The 20,332-nt window shown below is 37.5% G+C and overlaps 1 protein-coding gene across 10 annotated transcripts in view; it reads left to right on the plus strand.

The window, feature by feature from the left end:
- Positions 1-20,332, plus strand: part of SORBS2 (sorbin and SH3 domain containing 2) — a 153,738-nt gene that overhangs the window by 57,469 nt on the left and 75,937 nt on the right. For 8 of the 10 annotated variants that reach the window (XM_082759334.1, XM_082759340.1, XM_082759333.1 and 5 more), the window contains one exon: positions 16,233-16,282. In XM_082759334.1, coding sequence (XP_082615460.1) covers positions 16,273-16,282 — 10 coding nt within the window. In that variant the 5' untranslated portion in view covers positions 16,233-16,272. Of the gene's footprint in view, positions 1-16,232; positions 16,283-20,332 lie in introns of those variants that run through there. The other 2 variants (XM_082759339.1, XM_082759332.1) reach the window with 2 other exon arrangements.

Genomic DNA, 20,332 nt, shown 5'->3' on the forward strand with positions numbered 1-20,332 from the left:
GTCCTGCAGTTGTATTTCACCTAGGGTCCAGAGAAGTTTAAAATACAAATGAGGGAGAAGCTTACTTCTCTATCCATCTGCCATACAGATCTTACTTCATGTGAATGTTTATTTATAAATGCAAGTAAATTTCAAAAATGCATTTATAGAATTGAATGATAGAGAAATAGCAGAATTCTAAATAATGTTGCTACTAAATGCAAAGTCATAAAAAGAAGATACGGAACATACTGAAGTTACCATATTTTCATATATGTAGCCCATAGATTTTTAAAAGATGCTTAATGATTTACTAATCTCTATAAGACCACAATTTGCAATATATTGGAAATTTTACCCAAAAGCTTTCCTTGCACCTGCCTTTTTCCTCAAGTCATCCTCCTTCCAGTAATCTCACTTTCACTTGAATTTAATATCCTATTGGATTCAGTAAATTTTTACTCTTAACACTCCTGGGAGTAAATGTGATCATTCGTCTCTACAGGTCTTTGCATTTCTCTTCTGTCTGCAGAAAATTCAGAACTAAAGTTGCTGCACTGTGTTGCACTGTGATCACTGGGCTGCTGCTTGAGTGCCTCTGTAATGTCAGTGCTGGGGAGCACTTCAGAAAGCTGCTGCATGACACAGCATGCCTTCCTGTTGAAATACTTGTTTGTTTTTTTTTTATTTTTTTTTTTTTTCACATGGCTAGCCTGAAAGAAGGTGTCAAACTGTCATTATAGAGGCAGGCTACAGAATCGTGTTCAAAATTCCCTATTTACATCCAGCTGAGGGATGAAAACAACAGAAGGGGTCATGGTCCCAGCCTACAGATGTGTTGTGCAGTTCACTGTTCTCTGTGTGTCGTCTATTGACTGTTTTGTTTGTGATATGCAACTCTAATGCTGATTTTTTTTTGCAGATAAGAATTTATGGTTTGTTTTAGGCAAGTAAACTGATTTAAAAAAAAAATAAAATAAAATAAAAATCATTCACTACTTGTAACCTGGAAAAAGTACAAAAAAATTATTCATCTTTCTGAGTCTAATTTGTTGATAGTTGTTTAATTTGTTTACAGTTAAGTTTCTATTTTTCAAGCTATTTGAAATAGCTCTATAAAGGAAAAAATACTCTAACTCATGATGCCACTTAACAACCAATGTGTTAATTAAAATCATGGAATGTGATTTACTGTAATGACCAGTTGGACACTATGGTAGCTTGTACAGACTTGTGTGAAATATGTGTTAAAGTTGAGGCCTATTTCCTTGTCATGTGAGTGTGGGTTGGCATGCAGCTGAAATCACTGGTGCTCTAAGTAGTAGTGAAATTTAATGAGCAAGTAACAGGGGCTTTTAAAATGACACATTGCAGTGCACTGTATGGTAGGCGATTGTAGTTATAAACTATAATTAAGTGTGTGGGAACTGAGAACATCTGCTAAGGGAATGCTGCTTCTGTTGCCAATTTTAAAAAAAATGCTGTAAAAGTAGTGTTAGAACATCATATGCAGCATATTAATTTGAGGACATAATTTTAATAATTGTTAAGTAAACCGAGGTGTAGTTTGTGAAGGAAAACATTCTGTGTTGCTCCCTTACATTATCTATCCTCCTTGTTATTCACACTGCACTCAGCGAGGTTAAATAGCTGGTATAATAGCAAGGCATGTAACTGATCTACACGTTTTCCTGAAACAGATACCATCTCGTGTGCTAGCACTCCATGAATTAGTTGAGTGATGCTAACAATGCAGAACAATGTAGCCCTGAATAGCACTTGTGGCAGGGTTAGAGCAACTGCTACTGCTGCAGGTACATCTGATAACCTTGAAGTCACGTTACATTGAAGACCAGTACTAAACCCACCAAAGAGTCAATAGAGGATTCCTGTTAGCTTCAGGGCTCCTGGGGATGTAGCATTGGCAAAGTTTCACTAGCTTGTTTAGAAGGCAAAACAAGCAACAGTACCATGATACAATTGAAAGAAACTTGGTCTTAAGACTCAAAAATATGCAAACGGCTTGTTTGAAACTGCATTATTAAACCTTGTGAACTGGTTGGAGTAGACTGGTAGTACCAATTATTAATGAAGTAATTCAGCATATCCTGGTCAGAGGTGTTTGGCAAGAAGGTGGGGCATACTACAATGTAGTTATTTTGCTCACATTAAAAATTCTGGTGACCTATAATTTAGCAAGTTTAGGATCTCATTGGCTGGAATACAGATGTAAACTTCAAGATGGCTTTGTTAGGAATGTGACTTTTACCTCCCTTTCCAAAAACTGTGTGCCTCTGAAAGATGTGCTTGCAGATGCTCAGTAGAGATTTAGTGAAGTCAGAATATCTGGAGATTCATTCTCATTGCACATGAACAGAACTGAGTATTGAATGCTTCTGAGTGCCAAGGGTAGTATAGGGAATGAGTGGAATTATTCATGTAACTGCAACTGCAGTGAATGCTAGAGCTAGCTGAAACTAAGGTGACAGGGTTTGCTGATCCTTAAGACCCCCCTATAGACCAGACTTGAAGGGGAAAAGCTGCCAGGCTTGAAGACCGAGGGAATGAGAGCACTAGACTGAGACAAATTGCTGCTGGCAGAGGAAGGGGGAGCTGGGTTTGAAGGGTGGTGATGGGAAAATTGGCATTTAAGCAAGTTCGACACACAAAGATAAGATTGGCTAGGAAGGAATGGCTGAAAATTTGAGCTGAAAGTTTATTGTAGTTGCCTAACTTTGTTAGCAAGCAAAAAGATGGAGGTTTGTCTCATGTTTATAGAGAAGTGATTCAGGTATCTGTGGGGATCAGATAATGCAACTCCCATGTTTCCTCTTCCTTATTTCAGGAGGAAAAAAGACACCTAGAAGGTGTTGCAGTGATCCCAAGAAAGGCTTGCATTACTGTTATGAAGTCTTAGGGTTTGAAATGCCAGAATTAAAGCTGCTTCAGTTTATCCCCTCTGTGGATGCAGTTACTGCAATATTTTTATATACTATTGTTTCTGCAAAGCTGTGGCCTTGTCCACAGCCCAAGCTGGATCTCCTTATGGGATGCAATAGTTTTCTGATAAACTGGACCCGAAGTATCTTCAATTCATTTACCCAAAGTTACTGAAATTGTTTTCATCTTCAGTCTGTCTTTTGCTTCAGTGGGGATACTATAGTTTTCTGAGCCAAAATTGCTGTGGTGAAACACATAGCTGTTCCAATGATCAATGCTCAAGGCAAGCCTCAAGAAAAATTAACTTATAAATGAGGTTCAGGGCTCCGTGCTGATCTACCATTATTAAGTCAACCATTGCATAGCTTCTTACAAGAAGAACATCATTCTTTTTATACACAGGCAAATTATTTTTTTTAAAGCAATCAGAAGTTTTATGTTATACTGTTACAATTTCTAAATTACAGCTTTTTAATTGTTACGTGTATGTGTAGATTGAAAGATACAGGCATATGTTTATATGTGCAAGCATGTTCTACATATGTTTTTTCTCACTAGAAAATACTGAGGGTTATTCTTGGTTCCAAAAAAAAAAAAAAAAAAAAGACTTACAAGTATTCCTTAGAGACAAGTCTTTTTGTTCTGCAGAATGTGTGTGGTCAGTGCAATTAAGTCCTCTTTGAGCTGAATGAAAATTCCATTTAAATATTCTGGAGGTTATTATGTCTTCGTCATGACTGATAGAATGATTTGTTATTCAACCTATTGTTATTTTAGAGTCAGAACTGAGAAGAGGCAATCTTGTGTTGATAAGGGATGATCTTGTCTCTGACCTTCACTGTCTGGAATGCTGAACCAATGCACTGAGTGGTTTCTTTCTCATTTAAGAACAGTAAGAATAGCAAGAGTGAGTGTCACATGATAATGTTTTATTCTCAAACTGGAAAATCAGATACTAGAGTAATACATTTAGATAAGGTACATATAAAAGCATGAACTGGGCAAGGCATAATAAAGTAGCATTATTAATGATAAAATATTTAAATAATTTAGTATTTAACCCGTTAGTGTGTGTGTGTATATATATATATATAGTCCTGTTATTCAGAGAACTGAGAGGGGAAAAATGAATCATTTGATTAATGAAGCCAAATTTGATAAATATAAATTTGGCACTTACAGAAATGGATGTTACTTGCAGGCAGAAAATATGAACTTCATAAAGTATAATAGATAACAAATATTTGGTTTTGTGGATAACCATTTATATGATAGAAACCTTATATTGTATAGCTATTACTTGGAACTGTAATAGTAATAATCTTGGGAACTACTAGTTTCAAAATTTTGTTTATACTTAAATTTTATTTCAACAGTGTAGGTAGAGTTTTGTGGTTGTAGAATTTTGCAGTGAGTTTATTATCAATTATTTAATGCCTTCTCTTAGCAGCTGATTGGTTTTAGCAGCTACTATTTGTCCAGTGATCAAAGCAATGGGTAGGTATGCGTAATGAAACTTCAGATATTTCCTTTGTATTTGATGAACATTTAGGGGAAAAAAAAAGTCTGTATTTTGCTGGTTTTCTTCTTTATTATTTTATTGACCATCACTGCAACTATCTGGAATTCATGTTTTCTGGCTAAGTAATCTCTTTAGCTGATCTTTTGAAATCTCGTAACAATGTTGTTTCCTATAGGAAACCCCATTGCCTATAAGACGTAGAGACAAACATAAGTTATCATCCTTTCCCAAGAATTTATACTCCAAAATGAAAAAGAAATAGATGAAGGTAAAAACAAAAATGGAGGGAATCAATGGTGATTCATGTTAGTGGAAGGCAGCCTCTACCCACTTGGGAATGGCTGCATCTTAGCAGAGACTGGGATCCCATCTTAGTATGTCTGTGGAAACAGCCGAGTGGAGACATTCCCTCTCCTAAAGTGACAAACACAGGGGCAAGAGCAAGCGAAGCTCACAAATGTGAAATGCATGATAGTGCTTTGTTATAGGGGTAATCTGCTATACCATATGGTACCTGGCCAAAAGGAGCCTTGGACCATGTAAGACTGCTTGACAAAATATCCCAGTTCTGTCCTTGAAATGTCCCTAAAAAGTTAAAATGACAGAAGAATGACTGGAATTCATAAAAATAAACTGGTCCAGTATTGATTTTTTATTTTATTTTATTTTATTTTATTAGGTATACAAGTAGATTTCATTGGCATGTGAAATTGTATCTACTTAAGAGTGGCTGTAAGTTTAATAGTGCAACCATTTCATGAAACCTCCTCCATAAACAGATCTCAACTTACAGCAAATGGGAACATAAACATCCTTTGTTTTTTTTGGTCTTTTGCTTAGTGGGTCACTGGACAGTTCTGAGAAGACAAGACCTTTTCCCATGAGTTGTTTTCAGCAACAGGTTTTGATAACTATCAGTCAAGGGACTGCCAGTCTCTCTCTTGCTCTATAGATAGATTCCATTTCCCTTTCAAAGCCTTTTTTTTTTTTTTCCAAGGTGCTCAGGTTTTCCAGGACACCTCAGTAACTCCTGCTTCATGATGAGAACCTGCTGTGATCCCTGAATTTCTCTAGAATGACAGAGCAGTCTAACTTTGGAATTAAAATTGCCAGTAGTGGGAATGTCTCCTAATAAAATGCATTGACAATTTAGTATAATTTCATGGTGCAATTACATGAAAGGCATGTGGAGAAGAAATATTATGTTTTTCCTCCATATTCTTAAGTGTATTCGTAGTTATTTGTAGATTCATATTTGCATTTCAGTCTTTTGTTAGCCCCTCAGATACCAGGCAGTATCTTAGTCAGTTTTCTCCTGTGCTTGCTTGTTCTATTTCCAGATGTTTCTGTCAAATACTGTAGTTTCTTTCCCAATTCAAAAATTATTTTCTTTCCTAGTGAAGACTGAGCATTTTGTATGCCTTTTCTCATAGTTTTGTTTGAGCTGTGAATTTTAATGTTATGCTGTTTCTGACTTGCTCTAGGATCAGTAAAGGATGAATTAAATAGCAGACATCTTAAGTGTGCTGGTGGGCAACAAGGAATTCAGACAGAAAGATGAGCATCCAATCTTTAAAAATTAATCAAACCTCTAGAACTTTGGAAATTCAGTTAGCAGCTAATTGGTTAATTACCAATTGTTAATTGGTATTAACAATTCTTAAGAATGTGAGTTTAAATAGTTACAGTTGCACTTGTTGGTAGTTCTTTCTTTGCTTTCTTTGTCTATTTATACTAGGAAGGGTTGTAGCTTTTTTGTTGTTGTTGTTTTATCCAAGCAAGTTGGACTTCATTAGGTATGAAAGCAGTCAGTGGTACAGTGCTAGTACCACTACACTACAGTGTAGTACAATACACTAGTACAGTGCTGTACTAGTGTTGTAAACAATAAAATCTTAGAATATCCCAAGTTGGAAGGGACCAATGAGGAGCATCAACTCCTGGCTCCACACAGGACTACCCAAAAATCAGACCCTGTGTCTGAGAGCATTGTCCAAACGCTTCTTGAACTCCATCAGACTCAGTGCCTTGCCCACTGCCCTGGGGAGCCTGTCCCAGTGCCCGACCACCCTCTGGTTGCAAAACCTCTCCCTAACACCCATCCTGACCCTCCCCTGTCCCAGCTCCATGCCGTTCCCTTGGGTCCTGTTGCTGTCCCCAGAGAGCAGAGCTCAGCGCCTGCCCCTCCGCTCCCCTCGTGAGGGAGCTGCAGGCCGCCATGAGGCCTCCCCTCAGCCGGCTCTGCTTGGGGCTGAACAAACCAAGGGACCTCAGCCACTCCTCACATGTCTTGCCCTCTAGACCCTTCACCATGTTTGTAGCCCTCCTTTGGACACTCTCTAACAGTTTTATGTCCTTATATTTTGGCACCCAAAACCAAACAGTACTCAAGGTGAGGCCAGCACAGAGTAGAGGACAGTCACTTCCCTTGATCAGCTAGCAATGCAGTGCATAAACAGTAGAAGGTACGTTATTTGGTGTGTATTCTGTGGGGAAAGGAGGCAAAAATATTTTAAATGAACAATGATGATAGTGCACCCTGGGAAAGTGGAAAATATTAGTATCAGCAAAACATACAAACAGGTTGAAAAGCTGATCTGTTTTTCATGTGTTGTGCATGAGTTTTTCTGTGTTTTGGGAGCACACAGTATTACTGCTGTTGAATATTTTTTTTGTGTAAACAGTTAAGTCTCTAATGGGACCACAGTTATGCTAAGGAGAGCTGAGACTCTTCAGAAGCAGCCAAACATAGTAAGAGTTAATGATACAAACAGCAGGGTATAAGGCAGTTGCTACAGCGTGGAGGGAAGATACAAGTTTATAGCTTCTGAGGTACTTTGAAGCATCTAAATGCTGAGTCATTTAGTCTGAACATTAACAGAAGCTGAAAGAAATCATTGTTCCAAAAGCCAGCTGTGACTCTTGATGAGTCTTGTCTTTAAGCTCAGTGCTACTTAACTGTTACTTGATCTTTCTGCCATTAGTCTGATAGATGTCACTGTGCAGATTGAAAGGCTATCATGCGACTAGTATCTAATAATTCATTTGTATCTAATAATGCTAGGGTATACCACTCATTTGGCTTTGATAATATCGATATTCTTCATGGGAATTGCTCTTAGAACATGTAAGCCCGTGATTTGTTTGAGACTTCTGGCTCTCTCAAACTTTGCCAAAATTGGCCGTAAGTTTCAAATACTTAATAGAAGCACTGGTTTTGCAGTGTGATCTATTGAACTTATTCACTGGAATATTTTCATCCTGCTTATTTTTTAAGATATATCATCTTAATCTTTCCCATTACATATATATATATATATATATTTGTCTTTATGAGCATATTACAAAAAGATCAGAACTAAATCTTGTTGCTTCAGCATACTTAAGTATATCTTATGGAATCTTATAGCACTCCACACATTGGTCTAGTTCTGTTAAATAGATGTAACATTACCTTACAGCAGTTCAGAGAAGCATATTTTTAACTTTAAAAGGCAAAAACAATGGAAGAAAACAGGAAAGAATTTTTGTTTCATGAATGAACACTGTTTCCACCGATTCTAGTGGGAGTGGTGTTGACTCATGGAAAAAATACATATTGGAAAGAATTATACTTAGGTGGAGATTTAGGCATGTTTAGTCATTCCTACATGTTATGCATCTAGCAGAAAGGAGCAGGAACACATTGTGTGTCATACTGTATAAACATAGAAATTAATAATATCTGAAGCATTCGAGTGACCAGTAATTAGCAAAGTCCAGAAAATGAACAATGAAAGTAAAATTTGCTAATGCTTGACATGTCTGCTAGTTATGGAAGGCTAATGAATCCACATTTAACCTTCACATTATGTATTTTAAGCAGAAACATAGTTGTAATATTATCTGGAGTTTGCGTGTTTTGAGAAAGATGGAGAATTAGTTGGATAATGCCTGTTTGATTTGGATCTTCTGGGAAATAAAAAATTTGAGGTGAAATTCTAAAGAATATCTAAAAAGATTGACAGTGACATGAATTCTGGGTACATATGTTAAGTACTGCATTTAGTAAAACTAGGGTATTTGATCATGGTGAAATAATTGGCATGTCCTAATAAGACCTCTTTTCTATCAGTATTTTCCATATCACTCCAAAGTGTGATCTAGAAAGTTTGTGTATTGCTAGCACTACCTAGTACCCTCTTCCACTAGGTAGAAGATTGGGCAGGTTGCATATAACAGGGTATTGAGCTAGGGGGCACAGTGGACTCCACTATGTTCTGGTAATCCAGCTGCTGAAATCTTTCCTCTGGGTACCTGTGTGTGAACAGAACTGCTTTCTACCACCAGTCTCAAAGTACCATGCAAATTTCAGGTTGCAGCAGGAATCCGTCTCTTGTATGGGCTCTGGCTCATCTGACAGGCTTGTTTGTACATCTGCAACATTGAGATTTACCTCACAAGGGAACTGCCAGACTAACTGAGGAAATGAGGATGGGTATTGAGTTTCTGGCACTCTGTACTGAAGGTCTGTTTTGTGATGATGTCTGTGAACCCTTATGCTGAAGTTACTTTGCATCAACTTAGGCATACTTAAGTACTTGACTGTACTCAAATAGTCGTCAAGTAAAGTTGTTCAGAAGGAAGTCATCAGCTAGATTTACAGCTTGGAAAATGTGACTCCCTTCAAATACTTTCATACACAATAGCAAAAAAAAAAAAAAAAAAAAAAAAATTTGAATTAGTGTGCTAAACATTAGGAATTTACTGCACTAAGAGAATGTATCTGCACTGATGAAATCTAATGAAGTTTAAAGTTCTGGCATTTTTAATACGTAGTCCGGCAGTCCTGTTTTGATACCAGTTCTACATGTAGTATTTATCACTGCTGTTTGGTATTACTAAAATCAAATAATTCTGGCAGTTAGATCAACAATTCAGGTAACTAGCAGAGCTCCACTGAATTCCACAAGGCTGCACAAATTTACCTCAGGTAGGTTAAGGTACAATATGTTTAATGAAAACATGCATAAAGAAATTGCATCCTTTGAATGATCTTTGGTACTCCATAATCACCTAAAAAAAAAATCCTGATTTCTTCTAGTCAATGAGTCAACTTCCTCCCTCCCAAAATATTCACTTGCAGATGTGCTGCGCAACTACTTCAATGGCATGGTATCCTACGGTAATCTCAAATCATTTCCAGCCTACAGAATGAATTAATTTGAACAAACACTAAGTTCCTGTAAAACAACAGCAAAGGAGGTAGCCAAAAGCAGGAAACGAAAATAACCACCATTGAAGGCTAGGAATTCACAATTTTAAAAACAGCAGTAGGTGCCTGAAGAAAAATGGAAGTCAGTAAGTAGAAGGAATTTTCTTTTTTTCTATATATTTAAACCATGAAAATAATGGGAAAAAATCACACCACCGCAAACACAAGACTGGAATTATTAATAAAATATTCTCTAATGGCAGAGCTTTAAGCAGATCCAGAACATAAAAGCAGAAGTTTGTCACCCTTTTTCCTGTTGCAGTTTGAGATCTTGTATTTCTTATACTTGCAGTTAAATTTTAGAAAAATATTTTGATGTTGAAGTGCCTGAGATGTATTTTGAGATGACAGAAAGTATCAATTTAGAGCTAAGTGCAAAAGTTTTAGTTTGTTTTTAGTACACAGCTAGTCAAAATACACATCTAGTAAAAATCATGCTACAAAAGGAGAAAATGTCTCAACTTCTTTCTCTACAGATCCCAATCTTACAAAAATACAGGCGATTGTTCTTCTGTTCTCTGCTGCTTTACACATGAAGAACATTTTGTGTACATCAGCTCCCTGTAACTTCCATGAGCAAACTAAAACCCTAGGGAAAGTAGAAATTCAGATCAATTCAAAACCACTGTCATAACGGAGTATTTGTAAGGGTTCTTCAGTGTCAAAGGTATTTTCCACGGGTTTGTCACTTGTATTAAAAATGTGGGGTTGTCTTAGCTTATTGCATCTCTCAGCGGAAACCAAAATGTCATTGGTTGGATGTTTTTCACTTACGTGCTCAAGAAACATAATAGAAAATGTCCAAGTTTATATTGTAATTACTTTTAACCTGATGGCAATTTAAATATAACTGCTATTTTTTTTCTTCCCATGCTGTATATGACCACAAAAATTGCTGTCAAGAACCTTCAGTTTCAAAACATGCAATCTTTCTTTATCTTCTCATGGCTTTTCCTCTCCCATCAAGTATTTAGTTTATTTTCTTTGCTTTATGGAGAGTCAGAGGAAAAGAAGAACACAATAATATTTTCTCCTCATCTTGCATTTATAGCATTCTCAGAGAACAAATCTGTTAGGAAAACAGTCAAAGGCCTGGAAAGAAGTTCAGTGTCATCAGATTTATTTCCCTTCCATCAGACAGACACATTTTTCACATATTTTTGCCTAATTCAGGTTCTTAATTTTAACCATAGCACTCCTGATAAATGCTCCAGACCTTAATGGCTGCCATGAATAGAAACTACCTTCTGATTTCCAACTTAGGTTTAAGACAAATAGTTAATAGCAGTTCTTGTGCCAACATTGTTCCCCTACTTCCTCAAGTTATGTCAACTCCCTCAATGTGTTTATAGAGTGTGATCAGCCATAGGCTCCTGTGATAGATTCCCCTGTACCTGTTGCTCTTTGAACTCTTGGTCACGGGAACTAGAACCACTTGTGGATTTCAATATGAAATCTCACCAGTGCCTTGAATAATTATGATTGCATTTTATTTGCTAGGAGAAATAGATTTATGTTGCACATTAGATACCTACCTAATTCAGTTTTAGTGATACTGTGAACAGTTGGAATACCTTCAAGTTTTTATCCCCAATTACAACCCAGCAAACTATGAAAAAATCATAAATCCAACTTCCATCTTCATTCTGCTGTCTCTCCACGCTGCTCAGAAATCACCTGTTTTCAACTGTAATGTAACTCATGCCTTGCTGAAGTGCTTGAGAAATTTTGTTTAACTAGCTATCCCTTTCCTACCTCAGAAAGAATCTGTGCCAACACAGATCTTTTGTTCTTCCAGTCAGTTAGACCAGCTATTGATCTTTGCAACCCAGACATGTCTCCTAGTATTTTGTCTCCCCAGATGATTAAATAAACTGAGCTTTTCTAGTTACAGGTTTCCCTGATCCTGCACTGACTACTCCTGACTATCATGCAACCTGCCTGTCACGTTCCAGTGGAACCTACTGTTGTAGTTCTCCAACTATGGCTAAAAGTTTGAAACTATTTATTTTAAAATAGAGAGAAATAATATAATCAGCTTCATTATGTTCTAGAGCTTACAGTTATGATTGTTTTAGATACAAACATATATCAGAAAAGTATTGTTTAGCACTGTTATATCTTTCAGTGCCACTACCAGTGGTTAAATTCTACATCACTGTCCAGTCTCACATTTATTACGACTCAGCCTAAGTGAATGAATTGGCATATAAAATACATTGACCTATTACAGGGAAAAAAGCAGTAATGCTGTACAGTCTTAATTATTTGGGTTAAAACTATGTGCACGGTAGGATATATAATCTTGCTTGGTAATAAATACATGCATGAAAGGTTTGTAGATCACCTACCATGTTTAAACTATGAATAAACAGTCCTTGGAATAAAATCACTGATTGATTTGGCTCCTTACTTGTGCACATATTTTTCCAAGTAGATTGCTGCCTGTAGCTCAAGTTGTGAAAGAACATTAACGCACATCTGACACTCCTCCTCATGCAAGCCTGAAAATCTTCTGTCCCCTCCAAATATATGGGCACTGCTGGCTACCTAAGACAACGAAAATCGATCATTTTCCAGCCAGATCTCACACAAATCTATCCTGCTGATGATCCATCTGCACTTTGTAATGTATGCCAATTGCTCCTCTCACTGAAAGTCCTTGGGGTGAAATTCATTACAAAGGATGATAACTGTAAAATGTGCATACTGGAATTTGCTTGAAAATGAATATAAATACCAGATCAAAAGAGCATATTTTAATCCTGCTTTTTATAGTATCTTAAGGGATAAATAATAGGCAACTTAAAACCTGTTTAAAGCCATTGGTCCATTAACACTTTCTGGTTGGTCTCTGTCATCTCATAAAGTTACCTTTAATAACTAGGGGAACATGTTTAGTTGGTTCCAGTCAATCAAACTCACAATTTACCATAGTACTCAGCACCAAGGATACTGTAATGTAACAGCAGGGTCTGCTTTTGTTGGGAAAGAGGGATTGTGCACATAATACATGTTTTCTGTTTGAGCCTCCTTCGTGCTCTGACTATATTAAGTAGAATAGGTCAAGAATATTTTCAGACACAATCCATTCAGAAACTGCTAGCTTATTTGAAAGTGAAACAGCAATAGTCTGAATGCTCCAATTCAAAACATACCAAACAAGGTAAATTACCACCTTGCTCTTCAACTGATTTATAAAAACCATTTAAGAAAGAAGTCAACCAGCATTCTGGAGTTTGCACACTGGTTAGCTACACAGCTAGCAAGCCTGGCATTTCAAAATTGTCTACGTTCCTGGGCCCAGAGCAGGACCCTGAAAGTAAGGTGCAAGCGGATAATAACATGTTACTGCTCGTTTAAGCTTTCATTCCCAGAGCATGTGCTCACATTTGTTTAGTTGATGCTTGGTTGGATGGTCGAGCTCCTGCCTTACAGCCATAGGCGCTCTAACATCTGATCAATAATTAAACCTCTAGCACTGAAGAGGTGCATCTTCTGTGGATAAACTGAGGGTGGAGAGACTTTTCTTCTCACTAACCCTTTTTATAGCTCCACATAAATGTAGAACAGAAGGGGTGACAGAACGGCTCCCTGCAGTACCCCGCACTTCAGAACTTATCAGGGACAGAAGAAGCAATCACAGCTAGCTACAAGGTCTCTAGAGAAAGCAGAGCTGGTGGTAGTGAGATTCCCACAAGTGTTTTCAGTAACTGCTCACAGTGCAAAATATTGCTGAGCTGAAATAACCCTCGTGGTGTTATCAAGAAATAAGGAGTCTATGAATTTGGTGGAAAAACCTACCTGAGTTAAGTGGCTGAACCAGCAGTCTCTGGTTTTGCAAATTGATGCATTCTAGTAGCACTTTGTGTCTGCATGATAGTTATAGGCATTCCTTCCATTGCAGCTGCTAAGAGCTGAATAACTTAGCTGATCATTAGGCATCCTTTTGGCCGTGAAGAGTATCTCATACTTCCAGAGGAATATTTATCTTGCCTCTCTCAGGGCTACGTATTAGAGCTATCTAAAAACCCATTCACACAGAGCAAGTTTCAGGAAGAAAAGTAGGAACAGAAGCACAAAACAAAGCCCTTTGTTCCCATCCCCTCATTTCTTGAAGTAAGAATCTTAAAAATTAAAAATTGTCTGAAACAATGTTAAGTAAGTTGCTTGCAGAGGTATGGCTGTTAAGTTCGTTGCATTCATTTGGATCATACTGCCAGTATCAAGTATTTGAATGCTATTTTAGCTCTTTGCCAGCAGAGGATTGCAGGTAACTTTAGGTGAGCTCTGGCAGCTAGTTAAAATGCAAGGCCCTCCATTTGCATGAGCTAAATTTCTATTGCCTTATGTACATGCATGCGTTTCAGGTATACAGGGCTCATTTGTTCTTTAGCAAAATGAGATTAATGTGGAAATGTTAGTGATTTGTGTACAGTCCTTTGCTGAGCGTCAGCAATGCAGCGTAAGCTGCATTCTCTGATAGGAGAACTCTCAGGAGGGCAAAGTCAAAGTGCTAAAACTGAGTGTTGTGTGTTAAAACTTGAGTAAGAGTTGAGCACGCTTTATGTAAATATATCAAAGCCACCTGCTAGAAATCGTTTTGGCACCACCGTGTTCCAAGAGATCTGTACTTGTTGGGTCTGAAAATAAATATCACGTTGCATTTCATGGCTTGCTTGCAGTACCATCAGCAGTTACGTTCCAAGATAAAGGAACCTTGAAAGTGGTGTCTCCTCTAGCAGTCTGAAAGCATTGTAGGAATTTGAGGCTTTAAGAAAATTCTGTAGCTGTTATGTAAGTCAATGTCAGTCTGATATGATTAATCAAAAGGGAAGAAAAAATAGAGCAAAATAGAGGTAATTTGCCTTAATTTCTAAAAGGTCTTTTAGAAATTCTCTGGTAATTTACTGATAACTGCAGCATAAAAAGAATGTAATTAAAACTTTATTCATTGCCAGATAGCTATTTCCATAGCATTTAAGTAGGGTTTTTCATCATGCGTCCTTTTTGTCACAAAACCGACCTTGAATAATAGCAGCAGAGTCCAGGTAGTTTCTTCAAATACTGTAAGATGAAGTATCCCTCAACAGTAAATTTTCCAAGCAGCAGGAAATCTGGCTTCATTATGAATGCGAGGGAATATGGCAATTTATGTGTCAGTTCAGAGGTACAGGTAATTCAGGGCACCTGTTGAGCTGACCTCAAATTCTATTTTGGTATTCTGTGTTTACTTGTATTAAATATTTGTATATTGAGATTTCCATTACAAAAGGGTCACTCATGCATACCCTCCTACTTCTAAAGTACCCAGCTCTATTGGACTATTTTTATTTTGTAAAGCTCTATTAAATTAAAAGAATACATGATTTTTCATTTGCTTTATCCTGACATGGGAACAGCACCTAGGGAGAACAATTATTTTAGCCCTCAGTTTTTTGGCCTTTGACATTTCTGCCCGCACACTCAAATACATTAGAGTGGGCAGCACGCATGTGCCATACAGCAGGGATTGGCTAGTGCACAGAATACTGTCGGTCTTACCTTTATTTGGAAACCCGGTCTGCATCCCTCTGTATTGTTCATCCTTTTATGCTACTGCAGTATCTTAAAGAGGCTGAACAGAGGAGTTTCTGATCCCAAGGAACATATCCTGGCAGTAGATGGAAGTACTGTTTGAGTTGCTGCTGTGAGTCTGCATAGTGTGGCTAAACTTTAACAGTAGGTCCAAGTAGCCTGTTAATGCAGGATGTCCTGCTTCTTCTACGGTTGTAGTCGTTTTCATGTTTGTTTGTAAGAACTGAATAGAGTTGGGATACATAAATAAGTGATTCAGTTTTTGGATGCATTATTTTGATGCAAGTAACTACCATTAAAAAGCATGTTGTGCTTGGAAACCAAATATATAATGACTTGATTCCCTGTCTGTTGACTCCATTGGGACTTTTGAAATGGACTCCTGGGGATGCAAAAACTTGTCTGATTCTGTGCAGAGCAATGCAGAGAGCAACATTAAGAACATCAGTGTTGTTCGTAGAGACATGTTAAGTTACTAGATGAAAACAGCCATGTCTCATGCTTTGAAACCTATGGAAAACACCTGATAAATTTGGCTGCTTAAAAAATATTCAGCAACGCTTATGCTTTATATCCACGTTTGCACAGAAGGCAAATAAGGCTTATAAGTAGCCTTTAAAAACACTTCCACATTCGTGTACAGGAATCACTTTTAGTTTAAAGTTTCAAGACCAAAAATCAATCACTTTTTTGTTTGTTTCTTTGTTTCTTTGTTTTATCCCAGAGAAAATGTTTGCAAGAGAGATACTAAACACTTGGAAATAGAGTAGCTTATAATGGAAGCAACAGCTCATCTTTAACTTTGGAAGGACGAGCAGTGCCAATTTAATTAAAGCCACATTAAAATAGGACTGTCGTTTGTATCACACTGATTCTCCACTCCTCTGAGAAGTCCTGCTGCCATTTTGTACCACAAATTCTTGTTTTGTGCAAATTAATAGATCATTTTATTTTCTGCAGGAGATCTGAAGACTTTTATAGCAAATCCGCCAGTGTCAAAATGAACACAGGTATGCTGCTTCTGTGAGATTTTTCTTTACTTTTATGTGTTGTTTAGAAAGCAGACAAGGTACCAGATTTATTTAAATTTTGATGAATAAATTATATCTTAATCGGTGCTGGATTTAAATTAAACAAGGTATTTTAGTAGTATGTCTGCTTATATGCATTTCTGTTCCATATATGAAGTTTCATACATCTTTCTGTATGTATGGATATATATATGGATACATAAAATATACATGCATGTTTAGCTTTCTGTGCTTAAGTTACATGTTTCAGTTTAGTATGTGTATGTTTTATGCAAAAAAAAAAAAAAAATGTAGTTTCAAGGCATAATGGTTCTGGAAAAGTGATGCTAAAACATCACATTTTCCTAACAGCACATTGTTTAAAAATGTTTTGTTTCCATTCTCTACTGTCACTAAATCAAAGGGCGTATAAAAAACTATCCTGTATTATTAGCTGCATTTGTGCAATCAGAGGAGGATTGTACTTACAGGGATTTGTATTTTCTCTCAAGTTTCTTTGGTAGACATACTGACGAAATGTAATACTCCACACTATAGGAGGTTATCCTAATGATCTGTAATATACTAATATTTTGTTTCTGAATCATTGAAGTCGATAGATAAGGCTGCTTTTTTTTTTTTTTTTTTTTTTTTTTCTGGAAGTGGCGACAGGCCTCTAAAAAGCAGACTGGTGAAATTCTGGGCTCTCTCACCTCAGGTGTAAGTTTACAGTTGCAGTCACCCTTACTCTGCAGGTGAACTGTCTGTTTTGCAGAATAACTGCAACACAAGGGTAGAAAAACCCCTACTCTCCAAACCTGTTGCTGGCTCCCATGCTCCCTGGTTTCCTATTGTCTCAATCAGTGGAACTCTCTAGGACAGGGTTCTCACAAGGATGTTTTTTAGTACAAAGTTAAAACACGTTGGCTGTGGTGAAACCTACTACATTTGGGACTGTTTTAAGCATGAGAAACAATGTTTCTCAGTTGGGGTGGGATTTCTTTTGGCTGTTCTGAGTTGTCTTCCAGACCCTAACTGGGGCAGTGGGACAGGAATGGCACAAAGTTTTTGTAAGACTTTTAACTTATGGAAATACTATGAAATGTGTCCTACCCTCTTGCATTTTTGGAGAAGACTTCTTTTCTAAACGTGTCAGTCTGTATAATGAAGGTAGCACTGATATACTGCTTGCTTCTTAGACCTGTAATTTCAGAAATAGCTCAGCTAAGCATCGGATGTTTGACTATGATTGCATTGTAATCATATGGGTTAAAATGATAGATGTCATTTTATAGCTTCTACTTTGAAAAACATGGCTTGTGTCAGAGATGTAAATTACCAGTTTGTGTTACTGCAGCCCTGAAGTAGGACTTTGTTCTGTCATATAAAAATTTATCATAAGCTTCAAATTCTCAAGAGAAATAGACATGAGATTTAAGTAGCCTATATGTCTGAATGGTTTTTATTGTGGATTGTGTCTTCTGATCACATAGATGACCTGAAGACCCAAACACAACAGAAATCTTGTACAGTTTCCTAAAGATACCATGACTGTAAACTGATCTTTAAGCTACTGTGCACTTAAACAGTAAAAACATTTTTTCACATTGTGTATGAATGTGCATGTTACATGCTGTACTAGAAGGAGGTACTGTTTTTTTTTTTTAAAGTGCATATCAGTTCTATTGGTGTATATTGCTTACTGACTGTAAAAAAAGAAAAATAATCCAGTGAGTAGGGCGTAAAAGTGAACATTTTATACGTGTCTGTTGGTGAAGTGTAACTTTACTAAGGCTGAGATGGAAGCCATTCTGTGCAGAGGTCTGGTCTAGTTATTTCTCTTTTTTGACTCTGTTTTCTTGGAACATAAGTGAATGCAGAGGTTCTTTTATTTTTTATTTTTTGCTGTTTCACTGCTTTATAACAGGGATTTGAGCACAACAAAATTAGAAATTATCAGATACTATTAATTTGCCACTGTCTTGTTTTAAAATAGGATTGTGATTAATTCCTTCTACAGATAAATGCTCACTTTAGTTTGATGCCAGTAGCTGTTCAAGTGGCAAAGACTGGTGTATATGCAGCTTTAAAAAGAAAAAGTCAATCTGCTGCTTAGAGCAAGCTCCTCTAATCCAGTGTTCCCTGTGGCTGCAGACTTGGCAGTCTATCTCAGTGAACCCTGCAGAAGATATTTTTGTCTACAGAGAAAATGTTTTGAAGAGCTTTGGTTTCTATTACTCTACCATATATGGGAGGGATTTTTTAGCATTTGATGTTAATTCTGTACCACATGTTAGGAAGGAATACTCAACAGCTAAAGGCAACAAAACATATTTGCCAAAGCAGGAAAATAGACATTAGATACAGCGGAGGTTTTGAGAAGTACCAAGGGCTAATAGTTGCTCTTGGTGTTCGAGTTCTGTCATAATTTAAAAATAGTAGTCTAATAGAATGTGTGCCTTTTTAAACCCAGACTAAGCAATCATCAACAGAGTAATAATTTAAACTATATATAGGGCTTTTCATCAACAAGTCTCCAAGTACTTCACAGATTTGGTGAGCGTCATTACCTTGGTGGGACATTTTGAGTAACTAGGACAGAAAACCCGAGTTATCGATGAACTTGACTTCAGGTAACAGTACAGGATAAATGTGTTTATTGCTCATACTACATATACGCATGCAAAGCTGATGTTGGGGAGAAGTAATTGCATTGAGGAGTTATGAATGGATACAAGCTAATAGGCTAAAACAGATTCTTAGTGTCTATCCATAAATATTCTGGCTGCATTTCACAAAGATAATTCTTGGTAAATGCATCTAATTTTAAGTTATCTGTTTACAATAAGCAAGGCACATAAAGAGCAGCCAAGAGTGAAAAAGTCTGCAGTTCTGGAAGCTCACAAATATTTTACAATTGTTAAAATTATTAATGTAAGTCATTACATAGACTAATCTCTTACATCATCTGAGAGACAAGAATAGAAATTCTTGGGTCCCTGCAGAGTTCCTGAATAGGTTGTAAAGCCATTTTTGGATCACCAAAGTACATTATACAGCTTGATTGTTCAAATGTTCTCCTACAACTTTACTTCTTTAAATCATTATTTGTTGTAATTTAGCAGTGTCAAAGAACCAAATAATAGGAGGTTCCCCTGGGTAATCAGTTAGGTTTCTGTGGTAATAGCTCATCTGCACACCCACGAAGGATCTCAGACAACAGCAGGAGGGGAAGCCCAAATAATACCTTACTAGGCTGCTCACAGCAGCATCCCAGCACTATCGAAGGCCTAGCTCCATAAGCCTAGAAGAGCACAAGGGCAGGCAGGAACCTAAATTAAGGACTCCTGAGGAACAAGCACCTTGTCTGGGCCCTTCTCAAGCCTGTTCCAGGAGAGCATCAGCCCTAGGGTCCAGGCTTGTAGCCCATCAAGATAAGGTATCAGGAGCAGCTCTCCAGATGAGCTTTGAACTAAGAGGGGATTTGCTGCTTGGAGTTATAGGAGTCATTATGGAAGTGCAGGGGAAAAAGCAGCTGAGGATTGCACAAGACTTGCTATGAGATGCTTAAGGAAGGAACTAAAGGCAGTGGAAGGGAGGAATTTGGGTGATTTGGGGAGGGACTACTCTGGGGAAAAATAAAGGTGCTAGGGCTTGGAAAGGGCTGCTCAAGCATAAACAGTTTGCTGGTCAGTATGCTTGTCTGGCCGTGGCCTGAGCCTGATCATTGCAGTCTGTCCTGTCTTATTAAATTCCTTCCAAAGTGGTTCCAGTGGGGGGGGAGCTGTGTGCATGTGTGTGTGGAGGTGTGCCTGCCAGCCACTGGGGCAGGACCGCGGGTCAGAGGACCTGTGTGTCCCTGCAGCAGCCACTGGAGTGAGTGTGCAACTGAGTGTGTGACTGCTCGTGAAGGTAGCTCTTGAAAAACACAAATAAAGCATCACTTGGGATAAAAGATGTGATAGTATAAAACAATTATTCGCCTGCTAGCTTGTATTAATCAAATAAAGTATGTTGTTAAAATCTGCCATGATTCAGGTAAGAACAAAT

Source organism: Aythya marila (genome assembly GCF_965140915.1).
Source record: "Aythya marila genome assembly, chromosome: 4".
Classification (NCBI taxonomy): Eukaryota; Metazoa; Chordata; class Aves; order Anseriformes; family Anatidae; genus Aythya; species Aythya marila.